The sequence below is a fragment of the Salvelinus namaycush genome, chromosome 39 (genome assembly GCF_016432855.1).
Source record: "Salvelinus namaycush isolate Seneca chromosome 39, SaNama_1.0, whole genome shotgun sequence".
Lineage (NCBI taxonomy): Eukaryota > Metazoa > Chordata > Actinopteri > Salmoniformes > Salmonidae > Salvelinus > Salvelinus namaycush.
The window spans coordinates 1875084-1903051 of record NC_052345.1 but is presented as its reverse complement, the minus strand read 5'-3'; the positions used below and the strand labels follow the sequence as shown (position 1 = coordinate 1903051).

General features: G+C 45.4%; 2 protein-coding genes and 1 long non-coding RNA gene across 13 annotated transcripts in view; 2 read left to right on the top strand and 1 right to left on the bottom strand.

Moving 5' to 3' along the window:
* LOC120032379 overlaps positions 1–25021 on the bottom strand; it is a 57079-nt gene extending 32058 nt beyond the window's left edge. The window contains exons 1-3 of one of the 8 annotated variants that reach the window (XM_038978428.1): positions 24740–25021; positions 20775–20899; positions 20412–20600 (exon numbers count right to left, since the gene is read on the bottom strand). In XM_038978428.1, the coding sequence (XP_038834356.1) occupies positions 20412–20600; positions 20775–20861 (276 nt within the window). In that variant the 5' untranslated portion in view covers positions 20862–20899; positions 24740–25021. The other 7 variants (XM_038978433.1, XM_038978429.1, XM_038978434.1 and 4 more) reach the window with 7 other exon arrangements.
* Positions 1–27968, top strand: part of LOC120032383 (cell death-inducing p53-target protein 1 homolog) — a 77500-nt gene that overhangs the window by 23820 nt on the left and 25712 nt on the right. Inside the window, exons 1-6 of one of the 4 annotated variants that reach the window (XM_038978457.1) lie at positions 1575–1929; positions 7213–7380; positions 8100–8174; positions 8259–8298; positions 8724–8874; positions 14698–15105. In XM_038978457.1, coding sequence (XP_038834385.1) covers positions 7234–7380; positions 8100–8174; positions 8259–8298; positions 8724–8874; positions 14698–14803 — 519 coding nt within the window. In that variant the 5' untranslated portion in view covers positions 1575–1929; positions 7213–7233 and the 3' untranslated portion in view covers positions 14804–15105. Of the gene's footprint in view, positions 1–1562; positions 1930–7212; positions 7381–8099; positions 8175–8258; positions 8299–8723; positions 8875–14697; positions 15106–27968 lie in introns of those variants that run through there. The other 3 variants (XM_038978460.1, XM_038978458.1, XM_038978459.1) reach the window with 3 other exon arrangements.
* Positions 24280–26555, top strand: LOC120032385. Its single transcript, XR_005473820.1, has 3 exons — positions 24280–24903; positions 25279–25578; positions 25827–26555. It is a non-coding gene; the product is annotated as an uncharacterized LOC120032385 (long non-coding RNA).

Here is a 27968-nt window from a genome sequence, read left to right as displayed (position 1 = left end):
GATCACCTCCACCTCCTGTGGTACACAAACACAACCATCACGTTATTTTCAGATTGGTTTCTAGTGAAGTAACGTCTAGGCAACATTTAGTAATGATACAAGTATTTAGGTGAACTAGAGCAAAGACAAATCAATATTTTTTTGTATCGTCAGCAGCTCCTCTTCTACGCGGTCGCTGTTACCGACCGACAGGTTAGGTTATCCGTGGCGATGGCGAACGGGGTCTCGGTGGCGTCCAGCGCCTTCAACAGCCTTCTCTTCTGCCCCAGGAGGAGGTCTGTCTCGGCCACCAGCTGTTTCATGTGCCGCTGCAGCTCTGACTTCCAGAAGTGGATATGCTGCAGTCTTTCGCCCAGGTGCCGCGTCCCCTCAGCTTGGGTGTGCAGAGTCCCGGACTCGGTCTCCTTATACAGTGTTTTGGACTCATGGCGAATCCTCTCTGCGTTGTTTCAGTCTGTAACCACCTGGTGAAGGGTAGAGAAATGCTTTAAGTGCCATTCCTCCGGGATGCCATTACTCTGAACGGTACCCCGCTGTAGCCAAGCCAGGGGAGGGATACAAGTGTATGTGGGCGGGAGGCCACTCTAAAAGTGTGCAATGCCACAGATGTCTCAAGTTTTGAGGGAGCATGCAATTGGCACGCTGACTGCAGGAATGTTCACCAGAGCTGTTGCCAGATAATTTAATGTTAATTTCTCTACCATAAGCTGCCTCCAACGTTGTTTTAGAGAATATGGCAGAATGTTGAATAACCACGCCAGCCCAGGACCTCCACATCCGGGTTCTTCACCTGCGGGATCGTCTGAGACCAGCCACCCAGACAGCTGATGAAACTGAGGACTATTTCTGTCTGTAATAAAGCCCTTTTTGTGGGGAAACAAATGATTCTGATTGGTTGGGCCTGGCTCCCAAGTGGGTGGGCCTATGCTCTTCCATGCCCATCTATGGCTGCGCCCCTGCCCAGTCATATGAAATCCATAGATTAGAGCCTAATACATTTATTTCAATTGACTGATTTACTGTAACTCAGTAAAACTGTTGAAATTGTTACATGTTACGTTTATATTTTTGTTCAGTATACATTCTCAGGTAACAACAAATGGTGGATGGATGAACACACACACTTTTCTAAAATGTATTCACATGAAAATAGGCCTGTGTTAGGTGTTCTAATGACCTTTTTTCCAAACACCAATGGACCAATGTTAGTTAAGTAATATCTGGTCTGCATTATGTTCTAATAGTCTAGCTGAAGATGAGTCATTGTGATAATAGGCTGCTCATGCATGGTTAATACTCTCTGCTGGCTACTAGGTTTTCTGTCTTCTCACTAACAAACGTATTTTCCAACCACAACGTTGTTTTTCGAGAACTATAAACACATTCATTCACCACAGCCACAATTTCCCCTCAAACCACACACACACACACACACACACACACACACACACACACACACACACACACACACACACACACACACACACACACACACACACACACACACACACACACACACACACACACACACACACACACACACACTAACACTGGAACTAGTGATTGCACAAACAGGTGTAGTTATTTTCCATCAGGCTTGTGTTCACTATTCAGCCACTTCAGATAACGTTGTTACCTCATCTGCCTCACACCTTCCTCATTCCTCCCTTCTGTGTGTGCTCTCGTTCTCACTCTCTTTCCTACCTGGTTCACTTTCTCACGGTCTCTCGAGGGAGTAGCAGCTCTGATCTTTAGCTCCACACAGTCCACAGTACCTCGTCTCCTCCAGGACTCCAGTCCACAGTACCTCGTCTCCTCCAGGGCTCCAGTCCACAGTACCTCGTCTCCTCCAGGACTCCAGTCCACAGTACCTCGTCTCCTCCAGGGCTCCAGTCCACAGTACCTCGTCTCCTCCAGGACTCCAAAAAGGTAAGGGGCTGTCTCTCTGCTCGTGGCTGGGAAAGAGTGCTCTGAGTTGAGGGGTTTCAGAGTGCTTCTTTGCAGGATGTAATAAAATATGAAAGAGTTGTGTGTAGGACTAGGAATATCTGTGTTTGTTTTGTGTGTGTTGCTACGTGAGAAGGAAAAGACTTAGAAGCGGGGTGTTTTTTAAATTGGTTTAGAGAAAACAGCACCAGTCACCCTACCTTCTTCTAACTCTGTCTTGGTGCCTAATGATAGATGTGTACACACAGACAGCGCTGTTAGATGTGTACACACAGACAGAGCTGTTAGATGTGTACACACAGACAGAGCTGTTAGATGTGTACACACAGACAGCGCTGTTAGATGTGTACACACAGACAGAGCTGTTAGATGTGTACACACAGACAGAGCTGTTAGATGTGTACACACAGACAGCGCTGTTAGATGTGTACACACAGACAGAGCTGTTAGATGTGTACACACAGACAGAGCTGTTAGATGTGTACACACAGACAGCGCTGTTAGATGTGTACACACAGATAGCGCTGTTAGATGTGTACAGACAGCGGTGTTAGATGTGTACACACAGACAGAGCTGTTAGATGTGTACACACAGACAGCGCTGTTAGATGTGTACACACAGACAGCGCTGTTAGATGTGTACACACAGACAGCGCTGTTAGATGTGTACACACAGACAGCGCTGTTAGATGTGTACACACAGACAGCGCTGTTAGATGTGTACACACAGACAGAGCTGTTAGATGTGTACACACAGACAGAGCTGTTAGATGTGTACACACAGACAGAGCTGTTAGATGTGTACACACAGACAGCGCTGTTAGATGTGTACACACAGACAGCGCTGTTAGATGTGTACACACAGACAGCTCTGTTAGATGTGTACACAGACAGCGCTGTTAGATGTCTACACACAGACAGCGCTGTTAGATGTGTATACACAGACAGCGCTGTTAGATGTGTACACACAGACAGCGCTGTTAGATGTGTACACACAGACAGCGCTGTTAGATGTGTACACACAGACAGCGCTGTTAGATGTGTACACACAGACAGCGCTGTTAGATGTGTACACACAGACAGCACTGTTAGATGTGTACACACAGACAGAGCTGTTAGATGTGTACACACAGACAGAGCTGTTAGATGTGTACACACAGACAGAGCTGTTAGATGTGTACACACAGACAGAGCTGTTAGATGTGTACACACAGACAGCGCTGTTAGATGTGTACACACAGACAGCGCTGTTAGATGTGTACACACAGACAGAGCTGTTAGATGTGTACACACAGACAGCGCCAGGGCCCATGGGGTAGAGTACTACTGTTGACCAGGGCCCATAGGGTAGTATACTACTGTTGACCAGGGCCCAAAGGGTAGTGTACTACTGTTGACCAGGGCCCATAGGGTAGAGTACTACTGTTGACCAGGGCCCACAGGGTAGTGTACTACTGTTGACCAGGGCCCATAGGGTAGTGTACTACTGTTGACCAGGGCCCATAGGGTAGAATACTACTGTTGACCAGGGCCCATAGGGTAGAATACTACTGTTGACCAGGGCCCATAGGGTAGAATACTACTGTTGACCAGGGCCCATAGGGTAGTGTACTACTGTTGACCAGGGCCCATAGGGTAGAGTACTACTGTTGACCAGGGCCCATAGGGTAGAATACTACTGTTGACCAGGGCCCATAGGGTAGAGTACTACTGTTGACCAGGGCCCATAGGGTAGAGTACTACTGTTGACCAGGGCCCATAGGGTAGTGTACTACTGTTGACCAGGGCCCATAGGGTAGAATACTACTGTTGACCAGGGCCCATAGGGTAGAGTACTACTGTTGACCAGGGCCCATAGGGTAGTGTACTACTGTTGACCAGGGCCCATAGGGTAGTGTACTACTGTTGACCAGGGCCCATAGGGTAGTGTACTACTGTTGACCAGGGCCCATAGGGTAGTGTACTACTGTTGACCAGGGCCCATACGGTAGTGTACCACTGTTGACCAGGGCCCATACGGTAGTGTACTACGGTACTGCGGTGTGCTTTAGGACCATGCGGACGCCTCCGAGCCGTCAGGTAGGTTGTTTGGAGTGTTTATCCGAGTGGATAAAAATAATACAACTATGTCCCCCCCACTTATAAAACCAAAGTTGCGCCCCTGGTTTTAACAGTGATCAAGTAGACTACTATTTGGTCATAATGTAGACCTACCAGTTTGGTCTACCATCAAAAACAATGGAGAAAATGCATCCCATAACATTTTAACATGGAAATAGCTGTTCTATCATTCAGCCAACAGTAGCAGCCAATGTGTGGTGTTCAATGTAGGCCTACATTCTATGAGACGTTTGAAAAAATCATTCAGGGCTTGACATGAACCTGTTTATCCACTTGTCCTTCAGACAAGGAGGTGACTGAAAATGTTGTTGAGTCGTTTGATGCAAGAAACCATTTTATTCCCATACCATTATTACAGAGAATCTGACAAATACAACAAAATACAACACTGCCCCTTTAAGACAAAAACGCTCTTTAACTGACTCCCTTTTCAAAGATGTCTAGAAATGCACACGTGTTGTGTCTTGTAGGAAGCAACCACTCCCCTATTGCTGACTAAAACTATCTATAACTGGGCTAATAGCTCACTAACTAGCAGAGGATATGATCTCAAAACAACTCATCTACTCACGACCGCAGATTCTGTAAAGACAGGCACGTTCAACGTGAATGGCACATATATGGCAGTGGTTTATTTGCATATAGGCCTACTGCAGCTCTGATTGGTTATGGCGCACCGGTCTGTTTAGATCAGAGTATGTGCATGTCAATGCAATAGAATCCTACTCTGATGTGTTCTGTCTACAACAAAGTCCGATGAATCGATGGTTTTGTTTCGGTATGTTGCATTGAAAGTAGCTAATATTGCGTTGATTAGATCCCAATTCCCACAGTAGAGGGAAACGTTGATAGTGTTAACTAACGGGGAAAACTAGAAAGTCGAGAGGTTCAATCTCGTGCTACTCTGCGCGGGCTGATTTTTCTTCTGCGCAGCAGCAGCTCCCCGCAACACACACACACACATACTAAACAACTCAACCTCACTTCCTCATGATCCCGTGGAACAAAGTCCAACAGATAAGCCTCCGGTACAGCTTCATAACAACACCATCGTCAACTACATGATGCTGTATAACATTTACTCATAGGCTTATGTCCCAAGTTGTAGAAACATTTCAAGGATGATCGATGGAAACAGGATGCACCTGAGCTCAATTTAGAGTAAATTTCATAGCAAAGGGTCTGAATACTTATGTAAATAAGGTATTTCTGTTTTTTTGAAAATTGCAATCATTTTTAAGAACCTGTTTTTGCTTTGTCATTATGGGGTATTGTGATGTCATTATGTTGTATTGTGTGTAGATTTTGGAGGATTTTTACAAATTTAATCCATTTTAAAATAAGGCTGTAATTTCTAAATAAATGTAGAAAAAGTCAAGAGGTCTGAATACTTTCTGAATGCACTGTATGTATAGCGCAGTAGTATAATCTATGCATTTCCTTATAATACTTTGTTTTTAACGACTGACCTGGTTACTGTAAGTAAAGGTTATTGATGAGCCTGAGGTTAAAATGAATCATGAAGTTAGAATTTGTATTTATTTATTGAACCTAAATTGAACCAGGAAGTCCCATTGGGATCAGAAGACCTGTTTCCTAAGGGAGACCACGTAGATCAATTATGTTTAGATCATGTGATGTATTATAGATGATTCCAGATGACATACTGCACTGTGTATTATAGCTGATTACAGATGACATACTGCACTGTGTATTATAGCTGATTCCACATGACATACTGCACTGTGTATTATAGCTGGTTCCACATGACATACTGTACTGTGTATTATAGCTGATTCCACATGACATACTGCACTGTGTATTATAGCTGATTACAGATGACATACTGCACTGTGTATTATAGCTGATTCCACATTACATACTGTACTGTGTATATAGCTGATTCCAGATGACATACTGCACTGTGTTTGCCTATGACTGACTAGTGTCTAAAAACTATCTGAGGGGTCCATAATATGGCTTGGAACCTTTTACTGCAGTGTGTGATTTTTGGTAGTCTTTAACAAATCTACTTTGAAACCAAAGTATACACCTCACACACATGGTTATGGGCTTAAAAAAAGAAGACACCTGTACCATGGCAGGTATAGAGTTGAAATGTATTCAGTTTTGAGTTTGCATCCCAATATTACACTTTATATACATCACAGAAGACTGAAATATAACAAAACAGTTTGACATAGAAACACTGGATTTTCGTCATGAATAACATTCCACCCATCAGGTCACAGAGGGCACTTCTGGACATTGACTGCAGGAAAGGGCCATGAGGTCACAGAGGGCACTTCTGGACATTGACTGCAGGAAAGGGCCATGAGGTCACAGAGGGCGCTTCTGGACATTGGCTGCAGGAAAGGGCCATGAGGTCACAGAGGGCACTTCTGGACATTGACTGCAGGAAAGGGCCATGAGGTCACAGAGGGCACTTCTGGACATTGACTGCAGGAAAGGGCCATGATGTCACAGAGGGCACTTCTGGACATTGACTGCAGGAAAGGGCCATGATGTCACAGAGGGCACTTCTGGACATTGACTGCAGGAAAGGGCTGCCTCTGTATTTTGTATTGTCAATGGATGTGTCATTGTAGATTGACACTTAAACATTTTCTAACTGACTCTAACTGTTGATCATTCACCAGTAACATAGACCAGGGTGAGGGTTATTCTGATAGATTTAGTGGGTGTGTGGCATTCATTAGTGGTGGTGTTGTTTTTGGCTTGTACTACTCAGATTCTACAGGCCAAGTCTTTGTCCAATGAAATGTCACCAAACCTGCCCGGTTGAATACAGGGGTGTGTATCATTGTTATAAGCAACAGCTTGAACAAGAAGTGTGTGTGTGTGTGTGTGTGTGTGTGTGTGTGTGTGTGTGTGTGTGTGTGTGTGTGTGTGTGTGTGTGTGTGTGTGTGTGTGTGTGTGTGTGTGTGTGTGTGTGTGTGTGTGTGTGTGTGTGTGTGTGAAAGAAGATAGGTGAGAGAGATAAGGGGGAGAGAAGGTGGGGGCAGAGGCATATGTTTTCTCAATGTGATATTTTCATAAGGTGTGCTCACTGTGTTTGTGCTCACTGTCTTCCACTCTCTCTCTCTTCCCCCCCCCCCCCCCCCCCCCCCCCCCCCCCCCAGACAGTATGGAGAAGAGCCAGTATGGACCCCCGCTGGACGCGTCTGCTCCCCCCTACCCCTACCCCAGCTACCAGGGAAGTGGCGGGGGAACAGCCTACCCCCCTCAGCCTGGCTACCAGGGAAGTGGCGGGGGAACAGCCTACCCCCCTCAGCCTGGCTTCCAGGGAGGTAAGAGATCAGATCTACACTGATACTCTTAGGGACAGTTTAAGCTTACACTCTTAGAAAATAAGGCGCTATCTAGAACCTTCCTGGAACATGAAAGGGTTCTTCTTGGAACCTAAAAGGGTTCTTCCTGGAACCGAAAAGGGTTCTTCTTGGAACCTAAAAGGGTTCTTCCTGGAACCGAAAAGGGTGCTCCTATGGGGACAGCCGATGTGTGTGTAACGATAGCCATAGATGTCATGAACATCATTGTTAAGGGCTGGCCAACCACTCTGTATCCCTGGGTTTGTTCCCATAATGCTGGCCAACCACTCTGTATCCCTGGGTTTATGGTCCCATAATGCTGGCCAACCACTCTGTATCTCTGGGTTTGTGTTCCCATAATGCTGGCCAACCACTCTGTATCTCTGGGTTTGTGTTCCCATAACGCTGGCCAACCACTCTGTATATCTGGGTTTGTGGTCCCATAATGCTGGCCAACCATTCTTTATCTCTGGGTTTGTGGTTCCATAATGCTGGCCAACCATTCTGTATCCCTGGGTTTGTGTTCCCATAGTGCTGGCCAACCACTCTGTATCTCTGGGTTTGTGTTCCCATAACGCTGGCCAACCACTCTGTGTCCCTGGGTTTGTGTTCCCATAATGCTGGCCAACCACTCTGTATCCCTGGGTTTGCGGTAAATGACAGTGTATTGATGTATTTATTCATCCCTTGTTTATCAGGTCCCCAACCCGGCATGTACCCACCACCTCCCCAATACGACATGGGCATGGCACAACCTACAAATGCCCCCAGCGGTGAGTCACACACACACACTGAAAAAAACTCCAAACTGTCTGACCAAAACTACCTAAATCGGTTCCTTTTTTTATTATTCACAGTACCCCGTGACAAACGAGAACCAAGTTGTACAAACACAAGGTATTTGCTGGACGTCCTGGCCTTAGCAACAGCCAGCCTTAGCAACCCCTCGAATCCTCTACCTCTTTAGGGGTTTGAAATATAGAACTAACAACAAGCGACACAATTTTTTGGGGGCCTAAGTTGTTCTATCCAGTTCTATCCTGTTCTATCTCTGTCTGGTTCTGTCCAGTTCTATCCCATTCTATTGAGTTCTATCCAGTTCTGACCAGTATTTCCCTCTCCCTGCAGTAACCCGGGTGGTGGTGATTCTTTCTAGTCCTGTCCAGTTCTATCTGGTTCTGACCAGTATTTCCCTCTCCCTACAGTAACCTGGGTGGTGGTGATTCTTTCTAGTTCTGTCCAGTTCTATCCAATTCTATGAAGTTATATCCAGTTTTATCCAGTTCTATCTGGTTCTAACCAGTATTCTCCTCCCTCTGCAGTAACCCAGGTGGTGGTGATGCAGCAGCCGCTGCCTAGAGACGTGTCCGGCCAGATGACGTGTCCACACTGTCAGGTCCAGGTTCTGACAGAGACCACACACACCACTGCACTACTCACCTGGGTCATCTGTGGAGCCCTCTGCTGCTTCATGTGAGTTATGCACACACACGCACGCACGCACACACACACACACACACACACACACACACACACACACACACACACACATATATACACTGCTCAAAAAAATAAAGGGAACACTTAAACAACACAATGTAACTCCAAGTCAATCACACTTCTGTGAAATCAAACTGTCCACTTAGGAAGCAACACTGATTGACAATAAATTTCACATGCTGTTGTGCAGATGGAATAGACAACAGGTGGAAATTATAGGCAATTAGCAAGACACCCCCAATAAAGGAGTGGTTCTGCAGGTGGTGACCACCGACCACTTCTCAGTTCCTATGCTTCCTGGCTGATGTTTTGGTCACTTTTGAATGCTGGCGGTGCTTTCACTCTAGTGGTAGCATGAGACGGAGTCTACAACCCACACAAGTGGCTCAGGTAGTGCAGCTCATCCAGGATGGCACATCAATGCGAGCTGTGGCAAGAAGGTTTGCTGTGTCTGTCAGCGTAGTGTCCAGAGCATGGAGGCGCTACCAGGAGACAGGCCAGTACATCAGGAGACGTGGAGGAGGCCGTAGGAGGGCAACAACCCAGCAGCAGGACCGCTACCTCCGCCTTTGTGCAAGGAGGAGCACTGCCAGAGCCCTGCAAAATGACCTCCAGCAGGCCACAAATGTGCATGTGTCTGCTCAAACGGTCAGAAACAGACTCCATGAGGGTGGTATGAGGGTCCGACGTCCACAGGTGGGGGTTGTGCTTACAGCCCAACACCGTGCAGGACGTTTGGCATTTGCCAGAGAACACCAAGATTGGCAAATTCGCCACTGGCGCCCTGTGCTCTTCACAGATGAAAGCAGGTTCACACTGAGCACGTGACAGACGTGACAGTCTGGAGACGCCGTGGAGAACGTTCTGCTGCCTGCAACATCCTCCAGCATGACCGGTTTGGCGGTGGGTCAGTCATGGTGTGGGGTGGCATTTCTTTGGGGGGCCGCACAGCCCTCCATGGGCTCGCCAGAGGTAGCCTGACTGCCATTAGGTACCGAGATAAGATCCTCAGACCCCTTGTGAGACCATATGCTGGTGCGGTTGGCCCTGGGTTCCTCCTAATGCAAGACAATGCTAGACCTCATGTGGCTGGAGTGTGTCAGCAGTTCCTGCAAGAGGAAGGCATTGATGCTATGGACTGGCATGCCCGTTCCCCAGACCTGAATCCAATTGAGCACATCTGGGACATCATGTCTCGCTCCATCCACCAACGCCACGTTGCACCACAGACTGTCCAGGAGTTGGCGGATGCTTTAGTCCAAGTCTGGGAGGAGATCCCTCAGGAGACCATCCGCCACCTCATCAGGAGCATGCCCAGGCGTTGTAGGGAGGTCATACAGGCACGTGGAGGCCACACACACTACTGAGCCTCATTTTGACTTGTTTTAAGGACATTACATCAAAGTTGGATCAGCCTGTAGTGTGGTTTTCCACTTTAATTTTGAGTGTGACTCCAAATCCAGACCTCCATGGGTTGATAAATTTGATTTCCATTGATCATTTTTGTATGATTTTGTTGTCAGCACATTCAACTATGTAAAGAAAAAAGTATTTAATAAGAATATTTCATTCATTCAGATCTAGGATGTGTTATTTTAGTGTTCCCTTTATTTTTTTGAGCAGTGTATATATATATGCCTGTACGTAGGGGTGGCAGGTAACCTAGTGGTTAGAGCTTTGGACTAGTAACCGAAAGGTTGCTAGATCGAATCCCCGAGCTGACAAGGTAAAAATCTGTCGTTCTGCCCCTGAACAGGGCAGTTAACTCACTGTTCCTAGGCCGTCATTGTAAATAAGAATTTTTTTCTTAACTGACTTGCCTAGTTAAATCAAATCAGATGTTAATGGTCACATACACATGTTTAGCAAATGTTAATGCGAGTGTAGTGAAATGCTTGTGCTTCTAGTTCCGACAGTGCAGTAATATCTAACAAGTCATCTAACAATTCCACAACAACTCCCTTATACACACAAGTGTAAAGGAATGATTAAGAATATGTACATATAAATATATGGATGAGCGATGGCCGAACGGCATAGGCAGTAGATGGTATAGAGTACAGTATATACATATGAGATGAGTAATGTAGGGTATGTAAACATTATATAAAGTGGCATTGTTTAAGTGACTAGTGATACATTTATTACATCCAATTATTAATTATTAAAGTGGCTAGAGATTGAGTCTGTATGTTGGCAGCAGCCACTCAATGTTAGCGATGGCTGTTTAACAGTCTGATGGCCTTGAGATAGAAGCTGTTTTTCAGTCTCTCGGTCCCAGCTTTGATAAACCTGTACTGACCTCGCCTTCTGGATGATAGCGGGGTGAACAGGCAGTGGTTGTTGTCCTTGATGATCTTTTTGGCCTTCCTGTGACATCGGGTGGTGTAGGTGTCCTGGAGGGCAGGTAGTTTGCCCCCGGTGATGCGTTGTGCAGACCTCACTACCCTCAGGAGAGCCTTACGGTTGTGGGCGGAGCAGTTGCCGTACCAGGCGGTGATACAGCCCGACAGGATGCTCTCGATTGTGCATCTGTAAAAGTTTGTGAGTGTTTCTGGTGACAAGCCAAATTTCTTCAGCCTCCTGAGGTTGAAGAGGCGCTGTTGCTCCTTCTTCACCACGCTGTCTGTGTGGGTGGACCATTTCAGTTTGTCCGTGATGTGTACGCCGAGGAACTTTCCACCTTCTCCACTACTGTCCCGTCGATGTGGATAGGGGGGTGCTCCCTCTGCTGTTTCCTGAAGTCCACAATCATCTCCTTTGTTTTGTTGACGTTGAGTGTGAGGTTATTTTCCTGACACCACACTCTGAGGGCCCTCACCTCCCTGTAGGCCGTCTCGTCGTTGTTGGTAATCAAGCCTAACGCTGTACTGTCGTCTGCAAACTTGATGATTGAGTTGGAGGCGTGCATGGCCACGCAGTCATGGGTGAACAGGGAGTACAGGAGAGGACTGAGAACACACCCTTCTGGGGCCCCAGTGTTGAGGATCAGCGGGGTGGAGATGTTACCTACCCTTACCACCTGGGGGCATACCGTCAGAAAGTCCAGGACCCAGTAGCACAGGGTCTCGAGCTTAATGACGAGTTTGGAGGGTACTATCATGTTAAATGCTGAGCTGTGATCAATGAACAGCATTCTTACATAGGTATCCCTCTTGTCCAGATGGGTTAGGGTAGTGTGCAGTGTGATTGCGATTGCGTCGTCTGTTGACCTATTGGGGCAGTAAGCAAATTGGAGTGGGTCTAGGGTGTCAGGTAGGGTGGAGGTGATATGATCCTTGACTAGTCTCTCAAAGCACTTCATGATGACGGAAGTGAGTAGCACGAAGCCTCCAGTGGTGATCCATGGCACGAAGCCTCCAACGAAGGCCTCCAGTCCGGAGCCTCCAGCGACGTTCTCCAGTCCAGAGCCTCCAGCGACGGCCTCCAGTCCGGAGCCTCCAGCGACGTTCTCCAGTCCGGAGCCTCCAGCGACGGTCTCCAGTCCGGAGCCTCCAGCGACGTTCTCCAGTCCGGAGCCTCCAGCAACGGTCTCCAGTCCAGAGCCTCCAGCGACGGTCTCCAGTCCGGAGTCTCCAGCGACGGTCTCCAGTCCGGAGCCCCCAGCGACGGTCTCCAGTCTGGGGCCTGCAACGAGGGTGCCCAGTCCGGGGCCCGCAACGAGGGTGCCCAGTCCGGGGCCCGCAACGAGGGTGCTCCGTCCGGGGTCGGCGACGAGGGTCCCCGCACCAGAGGTGCCACCAAAGTGGGGTGAGCCAGTGGTGGAGTGGGGTCTGCGTCTAAGGTCAGGGCGTGACAGTAGCCCCCCCAAAGGTGCAGCCGGAGTCCGCACCTTTGGGGGGGGGGGGGGGTACAGTCACGGCCTGACCTTAGAGATCCTTTTTATGTCTCTATTTTGGTTTGGTCAGGGTGTGAGTTGGGGTGGGTATTCTATGTTCTATTATTTGTATTTCTATGTTTTTGGGCGGGTAGGGTTCTCAATCAGGGACAGCTGTCTATCGTTGTCTCTGATTGAGGACCATACTTAGGTAGCCCTTTTTCCCACCTGTCTTTGTGGGAAGTTGACTTTGTTTATGGCACATAGACTTTAGCTTCACGGTTTGTTTTGTAGTGTTTATTGTTTTGTCGGCGTCATTTTTCAAATAAAAGAACATGTACGCTCACCACGCTGCACCTTGGTCCAGTTCTTTCAACGACCGTGACAGTAGCAATGATCTAGTGTTGCCAGCCCGGGTCGCGCATTCGATATGCTGATAAAATTTAGGGAGCCTTGTTTTTAGATTAGCCATGTTAAAATCCCCAGCTACAATAAATGCAGCCTCAGGATATGTGGTTTCCAATTTACATAGGGTCTAATGAAGTTCTTTCAGGGCCGTCGAGGTGTCTGCTTGGGGGGGATATACACAGCTGTGATTATAATCTAAGACAATTCTCTTGGTTGATAATGCGGTCGGCATTTGATCGTAAGAAATTTTAGGTCAGGTGAACAAAAGGACTTGAGTTCCTGTATGTTGTTATGATTACACCACAACTCGTTAATCATAAGGCATACAACCCCGCCCTTCTTCTTACCAGAGAGATGTTTATTTCTGTCGGCGCGATGTGTGAAGAAACCAGGTGGCTGTACCGACTCTGATAACGTATCCCGAGTGAGCCATGTTTCTGTGAAACAAAGAACGTTACAATCTCTGATGTCTCTCTGGAAGGGAACCCTTGCTCGAATTTCATCTACCTTGTTGTCAAGAGACTGGACATTGGCGAGTAGTATACTTGGGAGCGGTGAGCAGTGTGCCCGTCTGAAACTTCTGCGGCACCGTTGTTTTGGGTCGCCTACTGGGATCCGATCCAGGAATACACACACACAGGTTACAGGAATACACACACACAGGTTACAGGAATACACACACACACAGGTTACAGGAATACACACACACACAGGTTACAGGAATACACACACACACAGGTTACAGGAATACACACACACAGGTTACAGGAATACACACACACAGGTTACAGGAATACACACACACAGGTTACAGGAATACACACACACAGGTTACAGGAATACACACACACAGGTTACAAGAATACACACACACAGGTTACAGGAATACACACACACAGGTTACAGGAATACACACACAGGTTATATGAACACACACACAGGTTACAGGAATACACACACAGGTTACAGGAATACACACACACACACAGGTTACAGGAATACACACACACAGGTTACAGGAATACACACACACAGGTTACAGGAATACACACACAGGTTACAGGAATACACACAAACAGGTTACAGGAATACACACACACAGGTTACATGAACACACACACAGGTTGCAGGAATACACACACAGGTTACAGGAATACACACACAGGTTACAGGAATACACACACACAGGTTACATGAACACACACACAGGTTACAGGAATACACACACACAGGTTACATGAACACACACACAGGTTATAGGAATACACACACAGGTTACAGGAATACACACACACAGGTTACATGAACACACACACAGGTTACAGGAATACACACACAGGTTACAGGAATACACACACACAGATTACATGAACACACACACAGGTTACAGGAATACACACACACAGATTACATGAACACACACACAGGTTACAGGAATACACACACACAGATTACATGAACACACACACAGGTTACAGGAATACACACACAGGTTACATGAACACACACACAGGTTACAGGAATACACACACACTGAATCTTCATCTCTCTCTGTCTCTGTCTCGCTCTAGGTGCTGGCCATGCTGTTTGATTCCGTTCTGTGTTGACTCCTGTAAGGACGTAGAACACCGCTGCCCCAACTGCAAGAGAGTGATCCACATCCACAAACGCATGTGAACAGACCAAGATGAGACACCTGCCACAAAGTGATCCACCTGCCAGAAAGTGATCATCTACTGTATATATGAACAGCCACAGCCCACTGACAGTTCAGTGCGTAATCCACATCAGAAATACAATAGTCTACTGTCTCTCTGAAATGACTGCAGCAGTAAAGCTTCCTCTACTGTCTCTGAAATGACTACAGCAGGGCAGCTTCCTCTACTGTCTCTCTGAAATGACTACAGCAGGGCAGCTTCCTCTACTGTCTCTCTGAAATGACTACAGCAGGGCAGCTTCCTCTACTGTCTCTCTGAAATGACTACAGCAGGGCAGCTTCCTCTACTGTCTCTCTGAAATGACCACAGCAGGGCAGCTTCCTCTACTGTCTCTCTGAAATGACTACAGCAGGGCAGCTTCCTCTACTGTCTCTCTGAAATGACTACAGCAGGGCAGCTTCCTCTACTGTCTCTCTGAAATGACCACAGCAGGGCAGCTTCCTCTACTGTCTCTCTGAAATGACCACAGCAGGGCAGCTTCCTCTACTGTCTCTCTGAAATGACTACAGCAGGGCAGCTTCCTCTACTGTCTCTCTGAAATGACCACAGCAGGGCAGATTCCTCTACTGTCTCTCTGAAATGACTACATCAGGGAAGCTTCCTCTACTGTCTCTCTGAAATGACTACAGCAGGGCAGCTTCCTCTACTGTCTCTCTGAAATGACCACAGCAGGGCAGCTTCCTCTACTGTCTCTCTGAAATGACTACAGCAGGGCAGCTTCCTCTCTGTCAATGGGAATGTGTGACAGGATATTCTTCACCATATGTGCCGGCTGCAAAGTAAAAATGTACTATATCGTAAAAATTCATGAAACCAAAAATTTGTTTTTTGGTCTTAATTTAAGGTGAGGCATTAGGGTTAGCAGTGTGGTTATATTGGATGACTTTGTGGCTGTGCTACTGATTGTAATGACGTGTTTTAATTAAATGGATTTAAACAGAACGTATTGTTCTGTCCAGTGAAAAACAGTAAAGTTTGTTGATTGGTTGTTTGCTTTTTTGATTGATGAATTAACAAGGATTTTAATAATCTCAATAATAACTGAGACTTTTGAGATGATAATGGTTATTGTATTATTTCAGAAACACACACACACACACCACACACACACACACACACACACAAACACTCACACTCACACACCACACTCACACACACACACACTCACACACACACACACACACACTCACACACACACACCTCACACCACACACCACACTCACACACACCACACACCACACTCACACACACCACACTCACACTCACACACACCACACTCACCACACTCACACACCACACTCACACACACACCACACACACACACACACACACACACTCACACACACCACACTCACACACACACACCACACACACACACACACCACACTCACACACACACCACACTCACACACACACACACCACACTCACACACACCACACTCACACACACACCACACTCACACACACACACCACACTCACACACCACACGCACGCACGCACACACACACCACCCCCTCTTCACTAATCTGTCTGCACTTTAACCCTTTAGTCACTAAAGCTTAGTGAGTCAGAGGTCTCTGGTCTGAGGTCCCTGTTCCCTGGTATACTGGGCACTTTAACCCTTTAGTCACTACAGCTTAGTGAGTCAGAGGTCTCTGGTCTGAGGTCCTGTTCCCTGGCATACTGGGCACTTTAACCCTTTAGTCACTACAGCTTAGTGAGTCAGAGGTCTCTGGTCTGAGGTCCCTGTTCCCTGGCATACTGGGCGTTGTCTCACAGTCGAATCAATATAGATGTTCAGATAACACCGCAGGTGCAGCGAAATGCTTGTGTTTCTAGCTCCAACAGTGCAGTAATACCTAATGCTTGTGTTTCTAGCTCCAACAGTGCAGTAATACCTAATGCTTGTGTTTCTAGCTCCAACAGTGCAGTAATACCTAATGCTTGTGTTTCTAGCTCCAACAGTGCAGTAATACCTAATGCTTGTGTTTCTAGCTCCAACAGTGCAGTAATACCTAATGCTTGTGTTTCTAGCTCCAACAGTGCAGTAATACCTAATGCTTGTGTTTCTAGCTCCAACAGTGCAGTAATACCTAATGCTTGTGTTTCTAGCTCCAACAGTGCAGTAATACCTAATGCTTGTGTTTCTAGCTCCAACAGTGCAGTAATACCTAATGCTTGTGTTTCTAGCTCCAACAGTGCAGTAATACCTAATGCTTGTGTTTCTAGCTCCAACAGTGCAGTAATACCTAATGCTTGTGTTTCTAGCTCCAACAGTCCAGTAATACCTAATGCTTGTGTTTCTAGCTCCAACAGTGCAGTAATACCTAATGCTTGTGTTTCTAGCTCCAACAGTGCAGTAATATCTAATGCTTGTGTTTCTAGCTCCAACAGTGCAGTAATACCTAATGCTTGTGTTTCTAGCTCCAACAGTGCAGTAATACCTAATGCTTGTGTTTCTAGCTCCAACAGTGCAGTAATACCTAATGCTTGTGTTTCTAGCTCCAACAGTGCAGTAATACCTAATGCTTGTGTTTCTAGCTCCAACAGTGCAGTAATACCTAATGCTTGTGTTTCTAGCTCCAACAGTGCAGTAATACCTAATGCTTGTGTTTCTAGCTCCAACAGTGCAGTAATACCTAATGCTTGTGTTTCTAGCTCCAACAGTGCAGTAATACCTAATGCTTGTGTTTCTAGCTCCAACAGTGCAGTAATACCTAATGCTTGTGTTTCTAGCTCCAATAGTGCAGTAATACCTAATGCTTGTGTTTCTAGCTCCAACAGTGCAGTAATACCTAGTAATACAAAACAATACACACATAAACCACAAAGTTGAAAGAAAGAAATTAAGAAATATCAGAATGAGCAATGTCAGAGTCCAGGATATACACTGCCTTCAGGAAGTATTCACAGCAATGTCAGAGTCCAGGATATACACTGCCTTCAGGAAGTATTCACAGCAATGTCAGAGTCCAGGATATACACTGCCTTCAGGAAGTATTCACAGCAATGTCAGAGTCCAGGATATACAGTGCCTTCAGGAAGTATTCACAGCAATGTCAGAGTCCAGGATATACAGTGCCTTCAGGAAGTATTCACAGCAATGTCAGAGTCCAGGATATACACTGTCTTCAGGAAGTATTCACAGCAATGTCAGAGTCCAGGATATACACTGTCTTCAGGAAGTATTCACAGCAATGTCAGAGTCCAGGATATACAGTGCCTTCAGGAAGTATTCACACCCCTTGACTTTTTCCACATTTTGTTGTGTTACAAAGTGGGATTAAAATGGATTTAATTATCATTATTGATACACACAGGAAACTATTGAGTGTGAAAAATCCAGCAGTTCTTGGCACACTCAAACCGGTGCGCCTGGCACCTACTTCCATACCCTGTTCAAAGGCACTTAGGACTTTTGTCACGCCCATCCACCCTCTGAATGACACACATACACACTCCATGTCTAATCTTTCTTTACCCTGTCTCCTCCCTTTCATCTACACTGCTTAAATTGGTTTCAACAGGTGACATCAATATGGGATCATAGCTTTCACCTGGATTCACCTGGTCAGTCTGTCATGGAAAGAGCAGGTGTTCTTAATGTTTTGTACACTCAGTATGGGTCAAACAGTATGTAAACATGTAAAAGTGTTCAGTGAGTCCATGTACACAGGGCAGCAGTCTCTAAGGTTCAGGGCAGGGCATGTAACTGGGCGCAGTGGTGACTGTTTAACAGTCTGATGGCCTTGAGATAGAAGATGTTTATAAAGTCTCTCAGTCCCAGCTTCGATGCACCTGTACCGTCTCCGTCTTCTAGATGGTAGCGGGGTGTACAGGCCGTGGCTCGTTTGGAGCAACTTAGAAATTTGACTTTTGGAGAAACGTAGACAAACGTCAGAAGCGGAAGTCAAATTGGTAAAACTGTGAGATCTTGTTGAGATCAAAGCTGAATGTCTGCAAGATTACATCATGTCAGCATTCTACATAACACAACCCAACATAATAGCCGTGTATAAAGTTGCTGTAAGACAAAACATACCACCTCATTTCCTAGGAGATTTTCGGATGATATTGCTGGCAGTTCTCTCATGCAGCCAGAACTCAACAGCGCACACCACTAGGACAAATATGTGCTTTAATAGAAACTAAACACAGGTATGCTACAGTTTGTTAAAACCATCTTCTTTCAAATGTGCTCACTGTACATCATTCAAATCAACACTGTACAACTCAACAAGATCTAAATACAGATCCCTGTTAAACTGATGGAGAACACATGGTTGGTACGCAGATGCTGCATGGACATTTCACTGGTAAAACTTGAAGAATTATCATTCACGATTGACAGGGAGAAATGTAAAGGGAGGGTGACCACAACAATGTGTGTGTAAAGTAGAGGTTAAGAGACACAAAACGTGATTGGGACCTTCAGCTGTTGGGAAGAGGCTTCCAGGAGGGCGGAACAGGGGCAGGACGGTTACCTACAGACATGTTTTCAGGCTTGTGTTGCTCATCATCACTTTATATTTATCTGTTATTTTACCAGGTAAGTTGACTGAGAACACGTTCTCATTTACAGCAACGACCTGGGGAATAGTTACAGGGGAGGGGGATGAAAGAGCCAATTGTAAACTGGGGATTATTAGGTGACCGTGATGGTTTGAGGGCCAGATTGGGAATTTAGCCAGGACACCGGGTGTTAACACCCCTACTCTTACAATGAGTCCCATGGGATCTTTAATGACCTCAGAGAGTCACCCATTTAACATCCCTTCCGAAAGACACCACCCTACACAATATCCCAATATATTTTTTAGAACAGAGGAAAGAGTGCCTCCTACTGGCCCTCCAACACCACTTCCAGCAGCATTTGGTCTCCCATCCAGGGGCTGACCAGGACCAACCCTGCTTAGCTTCAGAAGCCAGCCAGCCAGCAGTGGTATGCAGGGTGGTATCCTGCTGGCAGGTTATCTGAAGTGACTATTCAGTCACGATTGACAGTGAGACAGTGAGAAACAACCCAACATAATAGCCTAGTATAAAGTTGCTGTAAGACAAAACATACCACCTCATTTCCTAGGAGATTTTCGGATGATATTGCTCGCAGTTCTCTCATGCAGCCAGAACTCATTACCTTATCTACCTGACACCTCCCTAACAGCTTAGCCCGCCCCCTCTATAAATTCAATTTCAATTCAAGGGGCTTTATTGGCATGGGAAACACATGTTAACATTGCCAAAGCAAGTGAAGTAGATAATAAACAAAAGTGAAGTAAACAATAAAAATGAACGGTATATATTACACTCCAAAACAATAAAGACATTTCAAATGTCATATGTGCAAATAGTGAAAGTCTGTGTCTCTTCCTCTCTCGATCACACTCTCTCTCTTCGTCTCTCTATCACACTCGCTCTCTTCCTCTCTCTATCACACTCGCTCTCTTCCTCTCTCTATCACACTCGCTCTCTTCCTCTGTGCTTAAGTTTCTCTCTCTCTCTCTCTGTCTCTTTCTGCTTCAGTTTTTCTCTCTCTCGGTCTCTTTCTGCTTCAGTTGTCTCTCTCCTCTGGCACATGGTGGAGAGCTGCAGGTCCCCTCCTGTTCATCATCATGAAGTTATGCAGGACACAGGTAGCCTTCACAGATGCCTGAAATCCCCCACGAGACCAGGTGGCCCTGGTCACCCAACTGTGCAGTGCCCTACACAGTGACTGTAGGCAATCGTTTTGAAGAAATCTCAAGTTGCAAGGCATCTGTAGGAATATGGAAGATAATGTCATTAGACTTTTACGTCACCAGGTTATTGTGGATTACTAAAGTATAATATATCTTATAACAAACATGATAGCATTGGATAGATGCATGTGTAGCATGTGACAACAGCAGGATCATATCAAGGATAGCGTCGCAAATGAATACATAAATACCACTTGAAGCTTGATGATGACTTGATCATTTGAATCAGCTAAGGCAAAAATAAAAATGTGCACCCCAGGAACAGGACTGGGAACCATTGCTCTTCATCTGCAGACAGGGTTTCACAGCTCTGTATCTGAGGACAGAAAACAGACTTCATTATACTAAAATTAGACCGCACTGAATATTATGTTACTATTATCTCCGTCCTCACTTCTTACTATGGAGTGGAACTACACAACAGTACCTGCTCAACCAGAATAGCCTACTCTACCTTCTTTGACAGTTGGAGCAGCTATCCTTTCACTCTCTTCCATGGCTGTTAGCTAGCTACCTACAAATGCATTTGGAGTTTGTTTTACAATTACATCATGATAGCCATTATGAAGTTAGGTAACTGGTGATATTTAATTCCGTTAGTCGTTGAGCGTTCTTAATGGACATTGTTAATGAAGTTGTAAGAGGTCTTATTTGTTTTTACTAACAAGCTAGCAATAAGTTGCATAGTAACAGCATCAACTAACGAATTGGAAGGATACCGTTCGTTTAGTTTCCTAAAATTAACTAATAGTATATACACTCATTTAATATGTAGTATACAGTATGTTATGGGTATTCGAACACGGGTATAGTCTTTTCCCCAAAGTGTATTTAGTTACTTGAATAGGTTCATACAGCATCAATGTGGACGATTGGAAACAGGGCAGCAACGTTCGTCACCAGAGCGGTTTAAAGCACGCTACTATTTAACTGTCTTTAAACTGGTTTCCCATTTAATAACCAGATCGTCATACAAACTTACTATGTTGAATTATTGTTATAATATAAATGACGACGCGACACACAGCTTTTGTTTCTTATATCCCATATGTAGTGTCTTAGCTCTTATTACTTATTTATATAAGAAGAAAGAATCTGAATACAAGAAATGGACAATTTCAAATTCCAACATGACCTTCTTGTAGTTGCTGCAAAACCTGATGTTGGCATTTCTGGGGTATCATGACTCTCATTCCCCACATCAAACATCCTTGGTACGTTGTAATTTCCTTTCTCCGCTGGAAATACGGAGTCAGCTCCTCTCTGCCTGTAGCTGGCCATCCTGACATGGTGTAGGTGAACACTTTTGACAAGGTCACATCTTTCCTTGTCTCCTGTTTGATAACTGTGCTTGTGACCGGTAGTGCCTCGAGCTGAGCGGTATGGAAAATGTCCACTGCATCCACACTCCTTTGTCTTTCTCTTGTACACGGCAGTCTGGATAATCCATCTGCATTTGTGTGGAGGGACGACGGCTTAAACTCAGTGACATACATATGACTGGGAGGAACAAGGCATATCGCTGTAACCTGGCTGCTGTCATACATATGACTGGGAGGAACAAGGCATATCGCTGTAACCTGGCTGCTGTCATTCATATGACTGGGAGGAACAAGGCATATCGCTGTAACCTGGCTGCTGTCATTCATATGACTGGGAGGAACAAGGCGTATCGCTGTAACCTGGCTGCTGGCATTCCCAGAATGCCTTTCTTTGGACTGAAAATGGAAAGCAACGGCTGGTGATCCGTAACCAGAGAAACGCTTGCCATATAGGTATGCGTGGAGTGTCTTGACGCCCCACACTAGCGCCAGTGCTTCTTTGTCGATTTGTGAGTAGTTTCTCTGCATCATTCAACGTTCGTGACGCAAATGCAACTGGCCTCTCTGACCCATCTTTCAGTGTGTGTGAAAGGACGGCCCCGCAGCCATAAGGGGACGCATCACAAGCCAACTTCACTGGCAGTTCAGGGTCGTAATGCATCAGGACCTGTTCAGATGTGATGAGCCGTTTTGCCTCAAGAAATGCAGTTTCACACTGTTCTGTCCACCGCCATGTCCTATTCTTTTCCAGGAGCTGATTTAGAGGCTGGAGTACTGCTGAAAGGTTTGGGAGGAATCTTCTGTAGTAATTGATCAGTCCAGTGAAAGATCTCACTTCTGTGATATTTTGTGGTCGTGGTGCCTGTACCACTGCCTCGATTTTGTCCTGTGTTTTGTGCAATCCATTGCGGTCGATTTCATGTCCACAGAAGACAATCTTGTCTTTGAAGAACTCACACTTCTGTAAGTTTGCCTGTAGACCATACTCTTTCAGTCTTTTCAGGACCTCTTCCAGGTTAGCCAGGTGCTCTTTGTCGGTGCGTCCTGTTATGATCAGGTCATCCAGGATACACTGGGTTCCTGGGATTCCTTGCAAAATCTGGTCAATAGTTCGTTGCCAAATGGATGGGGCCGATGCAATGCCAAAAACCAGGCGGTTATACCTGTATAGACCTTTGTGTGTGTTCATTGTCAGGTACTGTTTGGAGCTCTCTTCAACCGGTAGCTACAGGTAAGCCTGTTTCAGATCGATTTTACTAAAGTGTTTCCCACCAGCTAGTGCAGCAAAGATGTCATCCAGGCGTGGCAGGGGGGTATTGGTCCACATGCAACATTGAATTCACAGTTACCTTGAAGCCCCCACACATTCTAACAGACCCGTCTTTCTTCACAATAGGAACTATGGGTGTGGCCCATTCGCTTCTGTCCACTTTCGTCAGGATCCCTGTATCCTGCAAGCGATCGATTTCCGCTTCCACCTTTGGTCTCAGGGAGTATGGAACAGATCTGGCTTTGCAGAATTTTGGGGTTGCGTCATCTCTCAGTACAAGTTTGGCTGTGAAGCCTTTTACTGTTCCCATCTGATCACTGAACAATGTGTTGTATTTCTTTCACAAGTGTTCCAGTGTTTGGTCGGTGCCTTTCTCTTTGGACTGGAACGTGTGGAGCATTTTCAAGTCACACCAGTTCAGCTTCATTTTTGAAAGCCATTCCCTGCCAAATAATGGTGGGCAAGTTCCAGGCACCACATACAGCTGTAACTGCTGTGTTTGCCCCCCATACCGCACTCTGACCTGCAACGCCCCCATTGGGCTCAATCGCTCTCCTGAGTAGGTCTTCAGCAACACATTTGTGTTCTTCAGCTTGATAGCCTTGAAGTGCTCATTGTAGACAGTAGTGGAAATTATAGACACTGCAGATCCTGTGTCCAGCTCCATTTTGAGGGGTTTGCCTTCGATATCTGGTGTCACCCATATTATGCTACTGCTGGGAGAAGTCACTGTGTTTAACTCCATTGTACCAATTCATTGTTCATCTGAATCACTGCCACTGTTCTCTGCTAGTGCATTCACAGACCCTTTCATTTTCTCAGTTTTCCTGTTGTGACTGAATTTTGCTCTGCGTGCTCTTTGAATGTGTCCCCTTCTACTGCATTTGTGACAAATTTCGTCTTTGAAACGGCAGTCCTCTGCTCTGTGACCATCTCCGTCACACCTGTTGCATTTTTCGGCCACACGTGGGCGCTGTCGGCTGCGTGAAAACTTGTGCAGGTTAGTTTGTGATAGGTCAGTATTTATTTTACTTTGCAACTCAAATGCATCTTTAGTCGCGATTTCCATAGTCACAGCAATTTCAACAGCCTTTGCAAACGTGATATCTGATTCTGTGAGCAAACGTTTTTACACGTGTTTGAATGTGTTCATGTTTCAGTCCACAAACAAATCTATCCCTTAATGTGTCATTTAGGTTCTCTCCAAACTGGCAATGTTCAGACAGTTTCTTCAACTCTGCTACATATGTACTAACACCCTCCCCCTCATTCTGATCTCTCTTGTGGAAACGAAAACGTTCCGCGATGAGGAGTGGTTTAGGTGATTTTGCAATATCTCCACAATCTCTGTGAATGTTTGATTTGAGGGCTTCAGAGGGGCAGTCAGATCTCTTAGCAAACTGTACGTTTTTGGGCCAATTAAACTCAACAACGCTGGTACTCTCTTGTTATCAGCAATGTCGTTTGCAATGAAGTACTGTTCCAGTCGTTCAATGTAAGTTGCCCAGTTTTCTTGCGTGTCATCAAACACATCTATTTTCCCGATGCTAGCCATTCTCTTTACCTCCGGCTCCACGGGTCTTTGACCTGCCGCCTCGTTCTCGCTCTCCCCTCGTCGTCACTGCTTGCTAGCTGTTGTGCTACAGGGTCAACATCTTCCTCTCTTAAAGGGTCAACATCTTCCTCTCTTCCTACGAGCTCCATCTGCATTCGTGATGCACACTGCAGGTAATCATCCTCGTCGCCATTGTAGTGTCTTAGCTCTTATTACTTATTTATATAATAAAAAAGACTCTGAATACAAGAAATTGAACTGGAGCTTCACATTTACTAAAACGAGTTAGTACCAGAATAACATAGAACAACACTGCGCATGACCAAGGGCGCTCCATTCTTAAAGGGGACATCAGTAATTAACAGAACATAACACCATACGTAACTGTATTGCAGAAATACAGTTTGACATTTGCTATCATTGTTTTCTATGTTGAGTGCACGCTTCATAGTTTACGTGGTAACAGTCATTGTTATAATTGAACCATTATCATTCTCAAGTAAATAGTCACAGTTCAAAGTAATGTCTTGTTTACGTCTATTCCTCAGCAGTGATGGATGCCGCGGTGTTCTGATAAAGGAGGTCCGACCTGAATCCCAGGGTTAAAATACGGTTCCGGAAGGGCGTTGGGAAATACCCACCCTCTGTTCACCCCAGTGGAACTCTTTTTCCCTTTGACGAGTTTAAAATAGCGAAGTACAGTTATACATTGATATTGTGTACTGTTATTGTTAAAATAATGCTTGTATATAACGTTATCATTATTGTAGAAATGTAAAACTTGATGGTTAGCAGACTTGCCTTGGAGCTGGCCACTCCCCTTATAGTCTCCTTGGAACGTCCGATCAGTGAGTTGATTTTTGGTTTATGTACGTTCTGTTCCTGCACGTTATAGCTTAGTTATTTTTTACGTTAATACTTTATAGGACAGTCCGTTTTTCAAGTCATTTAGCTCTTGCTATATTTTAAAGCACTTTGGTTTATTTCCTTGTCATAATTTGTATCATCCATGTTTTGAGAAATAAAAACCCTTATTGTTTAATTGTGACACTCACTTGATTTGATTGACAGCCTGACTCAGCGTTCTCTTCAACAGAGTCTGGATGCTCCTGATCAGCTCAACTTCCTGTGGCCCACAAACACAACCATCACGTTATTTTCAGATTAGTTTCTAGTGAAATAACGTCTAGGCAACATTTAGTAATGATCCAAGTATTTAGGTGAACTAGAGCAAAGACGAATCAATATTTTTTTTGTGTCATCAGCAGCTCCTCTACGCGGTCGCCGTTACCGACCGACAGGTTAGGTTATCCGTGGCGATGGCGAACGGGGTCTCGGTGGTGTCCAGCGCCTTCAACAGCCTCCTCTTCTGCCCCAGGAGGAGGTCTGTCTCGGCCACCAGCTTCTCGATGTGGCGCTGCAGCTCCGACTTCCAGAAGTGGATATTCTGCAGTCTCTCGCCCAGGTGCCGCGTCCCCTCAGCTTGAGTGTGCAGAATCCCGGACTCGGTCTCCTTATACAGTGTTTTGGACTCATGGTGAATCCTCTCTGTGTTGTTTCAGTCTGTAACCACCTGGTGAAGGGTAGAGAAAGGCTTGAAGTGCCATTCCTCTGAACGGTACCCCGCGGTAGCCAAGCCAGAGGAGGGATACAAGTGTATGTGGGCGGGAGGCCACTCTAAAAGTGTGCAATGCCACAGATGTCCCAAGTTTTGAGGGCGCATGCAATTGGCACGCTGACTGCAGGAATGTTCACCAGAGCTGTTGCCAGATAATTTAATGTTAATTTCTCTACCATAAGCCACCTCCAACGTTGTTTTAGAGAATTTGGCAGAATGTTGAATAACCACGCCAGCCCAGGACCTCCACATTCAGGTTCTTCACCTGCGGGATCGTCTGAGACCAGCCACCCAGACAGCTGATGAAACTGAGGACTATTTCTGTCTGTAATAAAGCCCTTTTGTGGGGAAACAAATCAGTCTGATTGGCTGGGCCTGGCTCCCAAGTGGGTGGGCCTATGCTCTTCCAGGCCCATCTATGGCTGCGCCCCTGCCCAGTCATATGAAATCCATAGATTAGAGCCTAATACATTTATTTCAATTGACTGATTTACTGTAACTCAGTAAAACTGTTGAAATTGTTGCATGTTACGTTTATATTTTTGTTCAGTATACATTCTCAGGTAACAACAAATGGTGGATGGATAAGCACACACACTTTTCTAAAATGTATTCACCTGAAAATTGGCCTGTGTTAGGTGTTCTAATGACCTTTTTTCCAAACACCAATGGACCAATGTTAGTTAAGTAATATCTAGTCTGCATTATGTTCTAATAGTCTAGCTGAAGATGAGTCATGGTGATAATAGGCTGCTCATGCATGGTTAATGCTCTCTGCTGGCTACTAGGTTTTCTGTCTTCTCACTAACAAACGTATTTTCCAACCACAATGTTGTTTATCGAGAACTATAAACACATTCATTCACCACAGCCACAATTTCCCCTCAAAACACAAACACACACACACACACACACACACACAGTCTTGCATTTCTAACCAATTTAGGACTCCTCACATTTACATACCTTTTTAGGACCCTGCTTTCCAGACATCATAGAAGCACAGAAATTACACTCATGAGCTAGAAAAAAAATCTAATATGAGGAAATCACCGAAAGTTGCTGACTTCTTGAAAAAAGATCACTTGTAATTTTACCACCTACTTGAGACCGCACATTGCAAATCAAATCAAATCAAATTGGTCAAATACACATGGTTAGCAGACGTTAATGCGAGTGTAGCGCATTGCTTGTGCTTCTAGTTCCGACCGTGCAGTAATATCTAACAAGTAATGTAACAATTTCACAACAACTACCTTTTACACACAAGTGTAAAGGAATGAATACGAATATGTGCATATAAATATATGAATGAGCGATGGCCGAACGGCATAGGCAAGATGCAGTAGATGGTATAGAGTACAGTATATACATATGAGATGAGTAATGCAGGGTATGTAAACATTATATAAAGTGGCATTGTTTAAAGTGACTAGTGATACATTTATTACATCGATATTTGATGCATTCATTCTATTTTATGACTGAAAATATTGCATGTAGAATGCCACAATGATGCAACACGGATGGCAACTCAACGGCTGTAGTGTAGTTCTACTGTAGTGTAGTTCTACTGTAGTGTAGTTCTACTGTAGTGTAGTTCTACTGTAAAGTATTTAA